The sequence below is a fragment of the Rhamphochromis sp. 'chilingali' genome (assembly GCF_963969265.1).
Source record: "Rhamphochromis sp. 'chilingali' genome assembly, chromosome: 3".
Classification (NCBI taxonomy): domain Eukaryota; kingdom Metazoa; phylum Chordata; class Actinopteri; order Cichliformes; family Cichlidae; genus Rhamphochromis; species Rhamphochromis sp. 'chilingali'.
The window spans coordinates 13567765-13582616 of record NC_137931.1 but is presented as its reverse complement, the minus strand read 5'-3'; the positions used below and the strand labels follow the sequence as shown (position 1 = coordinate 13582616).

Below are 14852 nucleotides of genomic sequence, written 5' to 3'. Positions count from 1 at the left end.
TTTCCAAGACTGAAAGCATGACTAAGGACAACTCTGAAACTTTAAAGTTGTAAAACATAAGTGCGAAGTGTAATGCAAACGATAGTGGGCAGAAACAATGTATTTTCACTCAGTCTGGAGTAATGTAGATGTGAAGCCAGAAAGTAAATGAGCCAAAGCTACCTCAAAACTGATGGTTTTGGACCAACTGAGAAGTCGACTGATTTTTGTTTTCAACAAAACTTGCACTGGAATCAAACAGGAATGTGTGCATCAATATACGTGGACACGTGCTAAACTAGCAGTTATGAAGAGGATGAATGGGTTGGTTGTTAAGAAGGTCCAACTCATCTTTGTTAAGAATCGAGGTGTGGTCAATTTCAGCTCAAAGGTTTACTTAGAAAAGCAAACTGTCTTTAGCAAGTAAGAAGTAAGAGTTGGTGCTGCCGCCCAGTTACTACAGGACAATTGGTTTTCATTCACACACAAGCTCCGTTTGAAATACAGAGAACCAAACGGGTCAAAAAGCCAGTGCTCGGTAGCAAATTTGGTTGTCACGTCAACTGGCACTGAAAATTTGTCTTCTCAACTTGAACATTGTCTTTTAAAAGAAAAATACAAAATAAACCATTACTAGACTATGGGAAGATCTCTTATCTGGTAGCAAATAGAACAAAAATGTCAAATAAGTTGTGAAATCATCATCTTACTATGATAAGATATACTGAGCAAAGACTCACTCTTGATGCTCTGAGACATCAGTTGGACCAAATCCTACACATCTCAAATCATACAATTTAGGTAAGGGCAATCAACTATACAAGTTATACAAAAAAAAAAACAACAAAGAAAAAAAACAAAAAAAACAACACACATGCTGATGGATCAGTCATGTGACCTGCATTTGAGCAGGTGTCCACAACACAGGGCCCACTGGGCTGCCCTTAACTGGTCCATTATAGGGTCCAAAACCAACTAACAGAGCAGCCTTGTGTGGCGGAGGTGTGGTCTTTGGCTCTGCTACAGGGGAGCGAGCGGTGGTTATGTACAGGACAGGGGGTCGACCACCTGATCCTGTACATCAGCCGGAAGCTGACATGTTGTGGCGATATGGGAGTCCATGCTGTCCAGGAGCGTGCCCGTTACCGCGTGGGTACTGAGAGCAGATTGGAAGCAGCAGCTGCCCCATCAGCCTCCCCGGCACCACCCCTCCCTGCAGCAGAGCCAAAGACCATACCTCCACCACACTTTGCAAACTGTATCCAATACCATTATATTCATTATATACAGTGGTTTGCAAAAGTATTCGGCCCCCTTGAACTTTCCCACATTTTGTCACATTACAGCCAAAAACATGAATCAGTTTTATTGGAATTCCATGTGAAAGACCAACACAAATTGGTGTACATGTGAGAAGTGGAACAAAAATCATACATGATTCCAAACATTTTTTACAAATAAATAACTGAAAAGTGGGATGTGCGTAATATAGTGGTGACAGCATCATGCTCTGCTTCTCTTCAGCAGGGACAGGGAAGCTGGTCAGAGTTGATGGGAAGATGGATGGAGCCAAATACAGGGCAATCTTGGAAGAAAACCTCAAGTCTGCAAAAGACTTGAGACTGGGGCCGAGGTTCACCTTCCAGCAGGACAACGACCCTAAACATAAAGCCAGGCCAACAATGGAATGGTTTAAAACAAAACATATCCATGTGTTAGAATGGCCCAGTCAAAGTCCAGATCTAAATCCAATCAAGAATCTGTGGCAAGATCTGAAAACTGCTGTTCACAAACGCTGTCCATCTAATCTGACTGAGCTGGAGCTGTTTTGCAAAGAAGAATGGGCAAAGATTTCAGTCTCTAGATGTGCAAAGCTGGTAGAGACATACCCTGAAAGACTGGCAGCTGTCATTGCAGCAAAGGTGGTTCTACAAAGTATTGACTCAGGGGGCTGAATAATTACGCACACTCCACTTTGCAGTTATTTATTTGTGAAAAATGTTTGGAATCATGTATGATTTTCGTTCCACTTCTCATGTGTACACCACTTTGTATTGGTCTTTCACGTGGAATTCCAATAACATTGATTCATGTTTGTGGCTGTAATGTGACAAAATGTGGAAAAGTTCAAGGGGGCGAATACTTTTGGAAGCCACTGAAAGTGATAAAGCTTCAATCACGTCGTAATCTGTTGGTGGTTGCACTCTACTTATCGTATTATTTATTTTATTGCTTTATTACTTATTCTGTTTGTAAAAAAACAAAACAAACCAAACCAAAAAAACCCAACTATTTATTTATTACTTTAAAAAAAATTAGTTTTTTGTTCATTATTTTGTTTCTTTTCGCTCCGTGACCGTGCGTACATAAGTTTGTTCCACCTCATGTTAACATGTGATGCAAATGACAAAGCTCCTGAAGTGTGGTGAGACAGAATCACTGAGAGACTTAAATCCTTCTTGCTGACAGAAACCTCATTCGTGGCTTATATCACACCCAAGATGGTTAGGTAAAGGAGGTGAGCTGAGATGCATCGTTGATCTACAACAGCCTCTTATGAAAAGACAGATTAAAAGTGGAGAAAAATTAAGACTGTTCAGTGGTGATCTTGTTAAACGTATTTTTCGTAAAGGTCCTTTTTAAATTGCCCATTAGAAAATCCAAGTGCTTAATTATGTTGTAGTCTTACCCCATTTGTGAGTCTTTCCTTTTCCCCTTTAAGAATCAAGTGTTAATGACTTGCACCATCTTGTGCTCACAAGTGTATGTAACACCATCCTAACTTCAGTGGATATCTGTCAGCACAGTAGAAATGCATTGTGGACATGAAGTCATAGCATATGGTAATGCTAAAGGTTTACGATTAACTAATCTCAGGTTTAGCTTTATTACATTAAAAGGTTGTCAAATCTCCAACATCAAATTGATTCTGTTGCTTCCCATAAAAAAGAAAAGAAAAAAAGACTTGACAATCATGCTTTCAATTATGATTGCAAACCGAGAATGGTAACGGCACACACATAAATGGATCAAGTCCACAGTTTTACACCCCAAAGTGACTTCATAATAATATGCACACTGTTAAATATATTCACATAGCCTGCACCAGTGAGCAAGGAAAGGCAAACTTATACATACAGAGAGTAAACTATGAAAAGCACACAAGTCATTTATGTATGATTTAGAATACAAACATGAAGAGAGGAAAAAGTTATTTACCTGCTGTAATCTATTCTTTAGCACCGGTCACATTTCCCAGATCCACTGACACAGAACCAGGAACATCTTTTGTTTTTTTAAACAAAGTGAAGCACGTGATTATGTACAGAATTGCAACACATACCCCTTTAAAATTGACAGGGCACACAAAGACGCAAAAAAGCAATCTAAAGAGAAGGGTCTCACCCACACCAAAACAGCAAACAGGTGACAACAGTACACACACACACACACACACACACACACACACACACACACACACACACACACACACACACACACACACACACACACACAGGGTGGGGCTTAAAATGTTAATGCAGCATACCAATTATTGTTTGTGCATCATTTACAAAAATTTGAACGTCATTGTTCACTGCATATTAATATTTAATCTCTAATTTAAAAAAGTTAAAGAATCTGTTTAACTAATTTTCAAATTTTAATTTAAATTATTACAATTTAATTAATATTGTTTATAGTAACTTGAAACAATTTTCACTAAAGCTGAACTTTGACATTCAGTCATGTATTTAATTCCATGTTTGAATTAATCTCTGTTTCTCTTCCACAGCATCTTTTATCCGGTCTTCCTTCTCTCGCCCCAACCAGCCGCGGCAGATGGCCCCGCCCCTCCCTGAGCTTATTTCTGCTGGAGGTTTCTTCCTGTTAAAAGAGAGTTTTTCCTTCCCACTGTCGCCAGAGTGCTGCTCATAGGGGGTCATATGATTGTTGGGTTTTTCTCTGTATGTATTATTGTAGGGTCTACCTTACAATATAAAGCGCCTTGAGGCGGCTGTTGTTGTGATTTGTATAAATGTATAAAACACAGCTCAAACACTGAGTCACTTAGAATATCCTTGTTTTTGAAAGAAAACTCTTTTCTCTTGCAAATGTAGAATTAGAAATATTTCAACAATAAATGATTACCCAGTCTTTAATATTTACAAAAGTCCTTTTCTAGTAGGCTTAATTCCTTTGGTCCAATGACACGAATCACCAACTGCAATCTTTCTTTAAAGAAAATTTCAATTTTTGTCCATAATCTACAATAAAAGCCGATTTATGAATCTACGTTTTTCTGAGCTATACCAGTTCACAAAGTACTCCAGATTCCTGAATCTCTCTCTCTTTTTTTTTTTTGTCCAAGTGAAAATGAACTGCAGTCAGCTAAATAGTAGAGCGTTACTACGCTCTCTTCTGCTTCTTTGTGTATTTCAAACAATGTTGATGGAGCTGAGATCATTTTGGAACTTGAAACAAATTAAAAACATAAAAAAATAAAAAAAAATTAAAAAAAAGCTGTTATAAAGGAAATGACTGCAAATGATATACTGCCAAATTAGCATTATGAGGAAACCGATATTGGAGCCAGTACACACTTTACTTTAGAAAAATCATTTTTTCACTATTGTATTTATAGAGCAAAGTGCTGCATTATAAACTTGACCTGCATTAAATTGGGCTTTACAAGAATACAAAGACACAGCAGGATGAATTGAAGTCTATAGCTCGATCTGCACTTAACATGTCTTCAAGTGGTGGCTTCATTAAACGGTTCCCACAATACAATACTTTCGAAATAAAGAGTGAACAGGCAACTCCACAATGATGGGTGGTAACATATATTGGAAAGAAAAAAAAAACAACAACTTCTGAGCCAAAATGTTAAAAGAACAAGAAAAGTAAAGAAACAAAGACACTGGGCAAAAACGGGGGGGGGGGGGGGGAATTGGATGACAATTAATGACGAAACAAAAAGATGCTGGACAAGAGGCTTGACACCCTTTCAGGTATAGTGGAAGAGGTTTGGAGGGGGCTCTGCTAATGGAAAGAGAGATTTGGGTGTTTTATTGCCACACCGTGTGGATACTGCTTGATGAGGCACACTTCCCTTCAACAGGAAGATGACCTTCACTATGCAAAAACTATCTGGAAAAGAAGCAACAGCACTGTTCAACATAATTTGTGCTCATGGATAAGTAGATCCACTGTAATTTTATTAAAAGCAGTACACATTACTCATGATAGAGTCTTAACTACACAGTAAGTGAAAGGAGTGCTTAAAAAAAAGAAACTTTTTGATTAAAAGGAAACAAGTTCCTACAAATGTTTTATTTCTCTTCACCATCAAATACAGGATGATTTAAGCTGCTGAAACATTCACTCTCCATTAGTCTGAACAGCTCCTCAAAAATTGTAAGAATGTACAAAGGAAACACCACGATCAAAACACAAAGGAAAAAAAAAGTATTATAAGGACATAAAAATTTACCTTCCTAGCAATTTACCTTTGCTGGATATTTATCATTATAGCACTGACAGGTAGCCACAAAAACCAATACTGACTATAGGTCAATGTGAAAATTCAGAGAACATGCTAGCACGTGTTCTTTAATGGTTTGTAGGTTGGAAAATGTCAGAAAAAGCAAGTACAACCGACAGTCACATGGAGATACACTGCATGGACAGAAGTACAGGGTTAAACGCTGGCAACAAGGCAGCCTGTGAAAGATCTTGCCTCTGATATATCACCACAATGATACGTGGTATTATTGCAAAGAGGAAGCGTTTAGCAGGTCCCCAACCTTTATTGGGCCACGGACCGGTTTATGTCCGACAATATTTTCACGGACCGGCCTTTAAGGTGTCATGGAAAAATACAACAAAATAAAACCAGTACCGGTACCAAAAAAAGATTTGTTCATAACACACGGGAAAAGATCCAGGGAAACAGAGTTAACGATAAAAAAGAAAATAGCACTAAAAACCAATAAAAACCCTGAAGACCATAAATTTCACACCCGGTCTGTGGCCCGGGGTTTGGGGACCACTGATTTAGCAAAAACTGCAACTTAGCAACAGTTTCTTTTTGGAGCGGGGTCACTGGCTGCATGGATACAAAGTGTGGAATATTTGCTGACAACCAAGTTCCAGACCTCCTCTACCATTAACATCAGCACAAAAACTGTAAGCCAGGAGTTTCATGGCATGTAGTCCCATGGCTGAGCAGCTCCTGTAGATGTAATCTACCCAGTACTTTTGTCTAAATACTGTACTTCAATATTTGACTCAAATCTAAAGTAACAAGTCTAAGTTTCAGTTTGCTATGCCAAATTATAAATATTTCAAAAGGTTACCACTTGTTAATCTTGATAACCCAGTCTTGGAGAGATATTCAAAATCCCATGCTGGTAAAGCTCGTCAGCTTGTTACAATGAACATAGCAGAACACGTAACAGGAGCTGAAAGCAGTTCCTAACATCTCGAGACAAACATTTTTACCGGGTGTCTGACATAACTGGAAGGGTGCGGTGGGGGACCCAACAATATATCAATATAATAATATATCGCTTCCCATACCAATGTCTTGATTTGGTGCTGTAAGGTAAATGTGTAGTGAAGAAACAGAAATGTGATGCATCATAACTGTCTTGTAATGAATAAAAACAAACCAAAAATAATAATCACTGCTGAATCACTGCATCATTCAACTGTTTTTGTAGGTGAAACATCACCATAGCATACTATAGTACATACTGTACAGTTCCTACCCATAGTTATCATCGTTTACTCATTGTGCCTGCATACAGGTCAGCACACACTGAGGACGGCAACATGTTATCATACATTCTTGTGTTCACTTAATATTTGTTATTTAAAACTGTAACATTTGTTTTAAAACGTCTTGATGCATTCTCAATCATCCAGGGAAGTAAATCTCCAAAACGTTGATTCTGTTTATCTGGACGTAGCGTTTTGTGGGAGAAACGTTTCATCACTCATCCAAGTGACTCAGTCTCAGCTGACTGCAGGTTTCCCCAATCTTATAAACAGTACATCTGCATAATGACTGAAACCAGCCCACTGAAGGAACAATGGGTTGGGAGGTCAGGAACAGACCACTGTTCCTTCAGTGGATGCAGATGTGCTGTTTCTCGTAGTGTTTCTCCCACAAAACGCTACGTCCAGATGAACAGAATCAACTTTTTGGAGATGTAACATTTGTTGGTACTGACTGTCAAATTGCAGGAATAACACCACTATTTTTTTGAGAACTTTGACTTTGTGTTTTTGTAACCTTATTTTAAAATTCCCTTAAACCAACTTAAAAGTTTATCTCACACAATAGAAGTCATTACGACTGCAAACCTGCCTACCCTTAAAAGCATCCCTTAAAATGCTATGGAACTATGGATCCACAATGAAAACCCCCCGCTTCATTCGGACCACAGAGGGAAGAATCATATTCTACAAAAAAGTAAACACTGAGGACAAGTTTAAATAAAAAGCATGTTCTGTAATTTTATCAATTACAAAATAAATGCCCAGGAAAGGTAGCGGGCTTGTAAACTGTAAAAACAATAATTAGGGCTCATTAACACAGATCCATGAATACCAAGAGAGGTTAGTATCTACGACGCTTGTTATTTGGTCCATCAAAGACTCCCCCCACAGGACTGCCCCTCCCAAATCCTGGAGCTGGTCCAGCCTGGGGGCCCAGTGGTGCTGGCTGCTGCGGCTGCTGCTGCTTTGGAGAGCCAGCATCGGGTCGCCCCACCATGGGTCCGCCTTGTGGGTATCTATCATTTCGCTGTGTTATCATGACGTTGGTGTTGTAGAAATGGTGGGAACATTGAAGGATTGATATAAAAGTTGTGTTGCAAGTATGAGAGAATTTTCCCCCCACAAAGACATGAACAGAGGCCAGAAGAGCAATGATGCAAGGAGCAGGATTTTCAAGAATGGGTTCAGTCAGTGTTTAGTTTGATCCAAGTGTCATCATCCAACAGTAAACGGGAGAGAAATAAACCACGTAGACAAAGGGAGAGAGAGGAATGAAACTGTTAGTTAGGTTTCCAGTTTTAATAAAGCTCGTAAAATCTTAATTTTTCCCAGTATAATGTTTTTAAGGCTTGGCTGATGTTCAATTACTTTTTAAAATCATTTTTAGAAATTTCTTGGAAGCCAAATGAAACTTTTCTTCTGGAAAAACATTTCTTTATTTCTCTATATACATTACCATGGCTCCATTCTCTGACATCAATGGTGTCCCCATTTTTGCTGTTCCCTCTGGGCCAGTGGGTCCTCCCCTTCCACTCATGCCCATCATTTGACCTTGGTTACCACTGGGCCCCGCAGAGGCCTGGTTATAGCCATCTACACGCAAAACAACGGAGCATTGGTTGGTCTTTTGGTAGTTTAGTGTAATTAATGTAAATCAACGGTAGCTTAAAGACAGAGCTATTGTTAATATTTTAAAAGTTAACATTGGTTTTTGGTCAAAAGGTAAAAGATCCTGGAGTCTACGAGATGTACTCGAGCAACAAAAAGGGAATTACTATTTTGAGAAATTTCATAGGAATCCATCCAAATCTTCATCAGCATCACAGTTAAAACCAGGATGTCAACCTCAGAGTGACATAAACAAGATAAAGCCAAAGTCACCAGAATAATGAGGATACATCACCCAAATGTTTTTGCAGAATTTCATGGCAATTCAACAATGAACCAACTAAATGACCGACAAGACCATAATACTTGAGATAAAATAAATAAATATATTTTACAACCAAAAACCAACGTTAAGTTAAAATAGTGGACAAGGACTATGTTCCGACAGAATTATAAAGGCTGCCTCATGGTAAGTAAAAGACAGAAAATAAATAAATAAAAATAACACCAACTCCTAAAGTCCATAGATTTCTAATAACCCTTGGATTGCACATCACCATAATCACAATAAATACAGAGCTGGAGAAGCTAGATAGTAATAGTCAACTACCCCCCCCCCCCCCAAAAAAAAGACTTCTACAAACATGTGATTCATTATTTAACCCCCACCTCAAAAGACTGTACATTTCTGGAGCTAATAATCAACTTGACTTGAAAATTACTCTCAATTCAGAATCAATGATCAACATAATCCTATTTACTGAATTAGGCCAATATTTCTTTTACATGATAAAAGATGTGAGCAAAAAATAAAGAAAATCATTCTTTAAGAAAATCAATCATACTTCTAAATTATAGGAGATAGAAAGAGCATTGTACACAAGTTTTCAAGCATTTTGAATGAGGATTAATCACCATTTGAAAACTGACTATTATCAGAATACAAATTAAATAAACAAATAAAACGCATACTACATATTTTACTTTGCATTCAGGTATAATCAACATGACTAGATCAGCGAAGGCAGTTTAACTAACACAAACATCTACATATCCCCCATCAATAGTTTCAGAGCAACATCATAATTCTGCCAGACTCTTATTTACAAACAATGCCATACATTCAGTGTATTCATATATTATTTCATTTACTGGTTAAAGTAGCATACTCAGAAAAGAACTTTATGGAGTTGTCACTGGGACAGGCGAAAGTGATATCAAAGAAAACAAATTAAAGAAAGTTGTTCAAAGTGTATCTAACGCCATTTATATATTAAAACAAATGACATGTGTTAAAGAAGCAGTGTGCAGGACTTGGTAGAGATCAGGTAGCAGACTGGAACCAACTACAGTATTTGTACTTCACTCTGTACATATATATTAGAAACATAGAGCTCAGTGTTTGGGTATTATTGGACACTGCAGAAAAATGACACTATGACAGGCCTAGTGAAAGTGGATCTGTTGTTTCCATGTACAAAAGAAGCGTTTCTTCTAAGCTAACAAAAATATACGAAATTACATGGGTTTCTACACTAATGAAAACACGATTAAGGATACTATTCAATTTCCTCTTACTTACATAGTAGTAACTTTAATTGTGAGATTTTGGAGATGCTACACATCTACCTTAACAGTTCCCCAATTTTTCCATCTTGTTGCATTAAAATGTTTTCTGTGACAGCTTGCACACTGTTTTAGCATTAGCTAAACCTTGATGGAACATAAAAGACTGTCATACATAGGGATGGGTACCGGTGTCCGGTGCCATGATGGCACCGGTTCTGACATAAACGGTAGTAACCAGACCGAAAAGCAGCGCACATTTCGGTGCTTTATTTCGGTGCTTTTTTTCCCTGAGCTGTGATACACTTCTAGCCAATCATTTTACGTTTCCGAGGATAGTAGGCGGGTCCAGGTACGTATGTTTTTTTAGAGCAGAGCTACAGATTAAAAATGCCCAAGGCGAAGCGGTCAAAAGCCTGGCTGTACTTCACAGCAAAATATGCAAACTCAGCAGCCTGCAACAAGTGCTTTAAGCTGATACTGTGATACTGTCAAAGGAGGTAACACCAAGAATCCGATTAAACACCTGGCGACGCATAGCGTTTCTTTTTAAAAGCCCAGAAATGCGCCGTATTTGATAGCTTGCTGCGAGACCTCACACCGAGCGCATCTACTGCGGGTGGGTTGCCTGTTATGCAACATCCCCCAAAAACACGAAGAGGAGAGTCCTGGCCCCTAGCCCTGTCAGTGTAGCAGAAATGATAAGGATGATGGCAGCAGCAGCCGTTCTTCTCTGCGTGAGTAGCTTAATGTTGTTCGTGTGTAATTTACGTTGAGTAGGCTAACCACGTTATTACATTAATGCATGTAAGGTGAACTAGCAAACATCATCATAGCTACATGCGGCTGTCTTCTTGTTTGATGGCAGATACTCCCTTCACCCTGGCCAAAAAGGCTAAAATGACCAAAGAAAAAGTGGAAAACAGTTAAACATGAGAGGTTTTTGGATAAAGTTTGTGTTTTTTTCCATTGTTTAAGCACTGCTTCCAGCCAAGAGTGATACCATATATGCCCCATAGCTGCAGAAAAGGCTAACATTGTTATCTTTTTACAAAAAACCAGCTGAACATGAGAGGTTTTTGGACCAATTTTGTGTTCTCCATTCTTTAAGCACCGGTTTGAGCACCGTTTGAGCACCGGCACCGTTTCAAAAGTACCGGTTTGGCACCGGTATCGGATAAAACCTAAACAATACCCATCCCTAGTCATACATTATAACACTGCACTGGATGTCATGGATCTCTTACAGCAATCCACAAAGTTACCAAAGACAGATTAAGGTAGGGCAGGCAAGTTACAACTAGCTAGCTAACGAATCGTCACTTGTGTCTTGGATAATTTTTAGTTATTAAAGTAAAAAAAATATATTAACCATTGCTATGTACAGTTACATAATTGATTGTTAATTAAAATCAATACTGTTTATTATTAAAGTTAATATCATGGATCACATTAGCTGATAAAGTAATTTGTAAAGCTACTAAACTAGCATTTCCACTCACACAGCAATAACGTTAGCAAGAATTGATGGTGCTATAACTTAGCTAAACTACATGAATTTGATGGTGCCAACAATGCCTGATGACCTGACATTACTTTTACAAAGAACATGAATTTAGCAGCTGATGAGCTCCAGAAGTGAAATTCATCCTGTAACAGAAATCACTCACCAACATTACCCAATACAAGGCCAACTATAAACTGAAGCCCCTGCTTGGGTCGCCCGTTTTATCTAATACATTACAACACTAATTACTCTTGCTTTTTCGAGGCACTAAAGAAGGCCGTTATGGAGCAAGCACAGACAAAATGGCTTTTATTTTTGCAGAAAAATTGCAAGCTCCATTAAGCTTCTGTTAAGCTCCATTATAGTCTGTTCACAGATTGCAGAATTATTCATGTATTCAGATGCTTCTATATTGGCAGAGTTAGAGTACCACCAGACGCTTGCCCTAAATCTACAGTGTACCAAAAGCTTTGTAATATTAAGCTTCTTTAAAAAAAACTGAGGAATACTTTGACTTTTTAAAAATAATAGAGAAAAAAAAATCATGTCAAATGTATGACACCTGCAAATCATTTTTTTAAAGCACTGTAGATAGTTACACTGAAAAGCACACATTACGAACCAGATACAGTACTCTCTTTAAATGAAGTTAGCTAGACATTTTGCTATGAGTTATTGAGTTGCTATGAGACATTTAAATGAGTTACTGCAGAATGGTTTATAAGGTGATGTGCAATCCTAGGTTATAGTCTTTATGCTAAACAGCTAACATTAAGATTAATGTGTCGAGTCTATATAATGAGAATCCACAGTCCCCAGCCCCTCATCCTGCACTCAGAAGATCACAAATTGTTGAAGACATGATTTGTATTCCCAACATGAAAGAAAAAGAATTAAGTCTGCATGTACTGCAAGGCTAAAGGCCAAGACTTGTACAACTTAAAATATCACATAAATGAATATGTTTTTAACATTTATTATCTATTATGTCAGACCCACACAGAGCTGAGGATGAAGGCTCAGAGACCCAGTAGTTCTCAAACTATCAACCCCACCACCCTAAGAGACAGTACCCATTCAGCACACTGTAAATTCTTGTTAGTATCAAGTCCATGTTATTGTGAGGAACATAGTTTATTTTTACTGCTGTGTACTGCATCCCAACTGACTCCATTTCCAACTGAAAAAGCATTAAAAACACTCCAATATATGTTAATTGCAGTGTTGGAAATAAGCCACTAGGAATGCAAGAAGAATAAACCTGAAACATGAAAACAAATCACTTGATCTGGTTTTTGTATTAACCAGTCCTTACACAATGATGCCCATACCTCCCATATTAATGGCTCCACGAGGGCCCAGCTCACCCACTCTCATTTCCTGTTCTCTCTGGAAGAAGTGAAGAGAAGCCTTCAGAATAACACTGCTAAAATACAAACGCTCAGCGGAGAGCCAACTGCAGAACACTCACACTCACAAATCATTACATTTCCACACAATGGCAGACAAGCAATCTCACACTTGGATGAATAGCAGTTGTAGTAAAGCTAGAATTTAGTGTTAGCTTTAGTGCTTCTTTGACTCTATTCAAACAAGGACAAATTACTTTTGTAAAAATATGTATCAAATAAAACTGTTAATATCTGACACACCAAGTTGGCAAATTTCATAAAGCACGTTCTTCATATGTGAATCCAAGGACGGCATGGTGACTGCAACAATACTGTAAGGGAGCCTTCATTTGTAGTAATTTATCAAGTTACAGAATGTCAAGGATGGAGAACAAAGTAAATAGAGTCCATTTTGCCTCTCTCTCGACCAATAACAACAGTTTTTGCAATACAGACCCGCGTCAGTATAAAAATGAAAGCACTTGGACATATCTGAGTACAGCATGTACAAGTGCATTTCTCCTTTAAATAATTAAAAATATTATATATAAATACAATATAACTGGTTTGTAATTTTTGTAAATCCAAAAATGTTGTTCTGAAGTTCTTTCCTTGTTTTTTTTTTTTTTTTTTTTTTTTTTTACATAAACATATCATATAACAACTAGTGTTGTAATTTTTGGTTTGCATTGGAAGCTAAGCACAAAACGCACACAGTCACCATATTTACCCAAAGTCAAAAATCTATGTACATGTACATTAATGGTAGCAGACAGGCGAGGATTTGGTGATACCCGCTTAAAAGGTCATTTTGGTGTGTCCGACCCCATGGTCACGCTCGCTTTTCCACACGCACACAACACCCCTACTAAGACATTTCATTTACACACACACACACACACACACACACACACACACACACACACAACACCCCTACTAAGACATTACTAAGACACACACACATAATCCTGCAGACACAAAAAGTAATTAAGATTCAAAACAGACCAAATCTAGTATGAGAAAACATAAAAAAAAAAAAATGTTCTATTTTAATATAAAGTAAAACTTGTATGAGTAGGTCGATATGCACATTTCCACAATTAAATCACAATCTATACAACAGACTTTCATAATACAGTTCAACAACAATCATGAATGTGGCCTACATCAAAGATATCATTGGAGAAGGTGGGAGAGGAAACAAGTTACTGGAAATACTGTGATTCTAAACTTCTGTACCATTTACTGTACTTACCTTTTAAATGGTCACTATGAAAAACTGACTGACACTAGAAAACTGACTAAAATTGCACTAAAGTATCTATCAAACAGTGATTATTTTACTGCTACTTTAAACTCTAGAGAGCAACAAATGCAAGATTTAGATTCTTGGGAGACAATAAAACCTACAACATTGTACTACAACCTACACCTAAGTACTACAAATTATAAGGACATGAGCAAGTTTAAAAAAATATTTTACTCATCATTGCAAGATATTACTATTATGTGGATATATACTATATCCACATTAAGTGGCAAATGTCCTGACAAACAAAACATGAAACCCTCTTAGTTGTCTGGTTAATACAAAGTGGTTTCTAATTGCTCTTTCTCAGGTATTCTACTACAAAAATATTCATGTTCATTGACACTTCCATTTTTTGTACTGTATTTTTTGATTACTACTCTGACTAAAAGTCATAAGAGACAGATGGCAGACATTGGTAGGTCTAAGTACATTTGTTCAGCATCCATTTGCTATGTGAAAGTAAAGAGACGCCAACAGGACCTTTAAACACAGCAAAGGACACGAAGAGAAAAGTTATAACAGAAATCAATAAAATGCAGTATCATACGAACAGCTACACACCTACATGACAGCATAGTCAGATCATTACAAATAGTCACTGCTGTTAACACTAAATGTTGCTTTTTACCAGCTGATCATATACAGAGCCCTCAGCATGTTTAAAAACGAGATATTTATAGACTCTGTAAAGATATTTTCAAAG

General features: G+C 37.7%; 1 protein-coding gene across 2 annotated transcripts in view; it reads right to left on the bottom strand.

Annotated features, from left to right (window-relative positions):
- The window catches only part of pspc1 (paraspeckle component 1), a 47046-nt gene that overhangs the window by 24406 nt on the left and 7788 nt on the right, over positions 1–14852 (bottom strand). Inside the window, exons 8-10 of one of the 2 annotated variants that reach the window (XM_080877240.1) lie at positions 12778–12835; positions 8222–8358; positions 7461–7792 (exon numbers count right to left, since the gene is read on the bottom strand). The exons of the other annotated variant lie outside the window; for it this stretch is intronic. Coding sequence (XP_080733366.1) covers positions 7607–7792; positions 8222–8358; positions 12778–12835 — 381 coding nt within the window. The 3' untranslated portion in view covers positions 7461–7606. Of the gene's footprint in view, positions 1–7460; positions 7793–8221; positions 8359–12777; positions 12836–14852 lie in introns of those variants that run through there. 2 annotated transcript variants of the gene reach the window in all.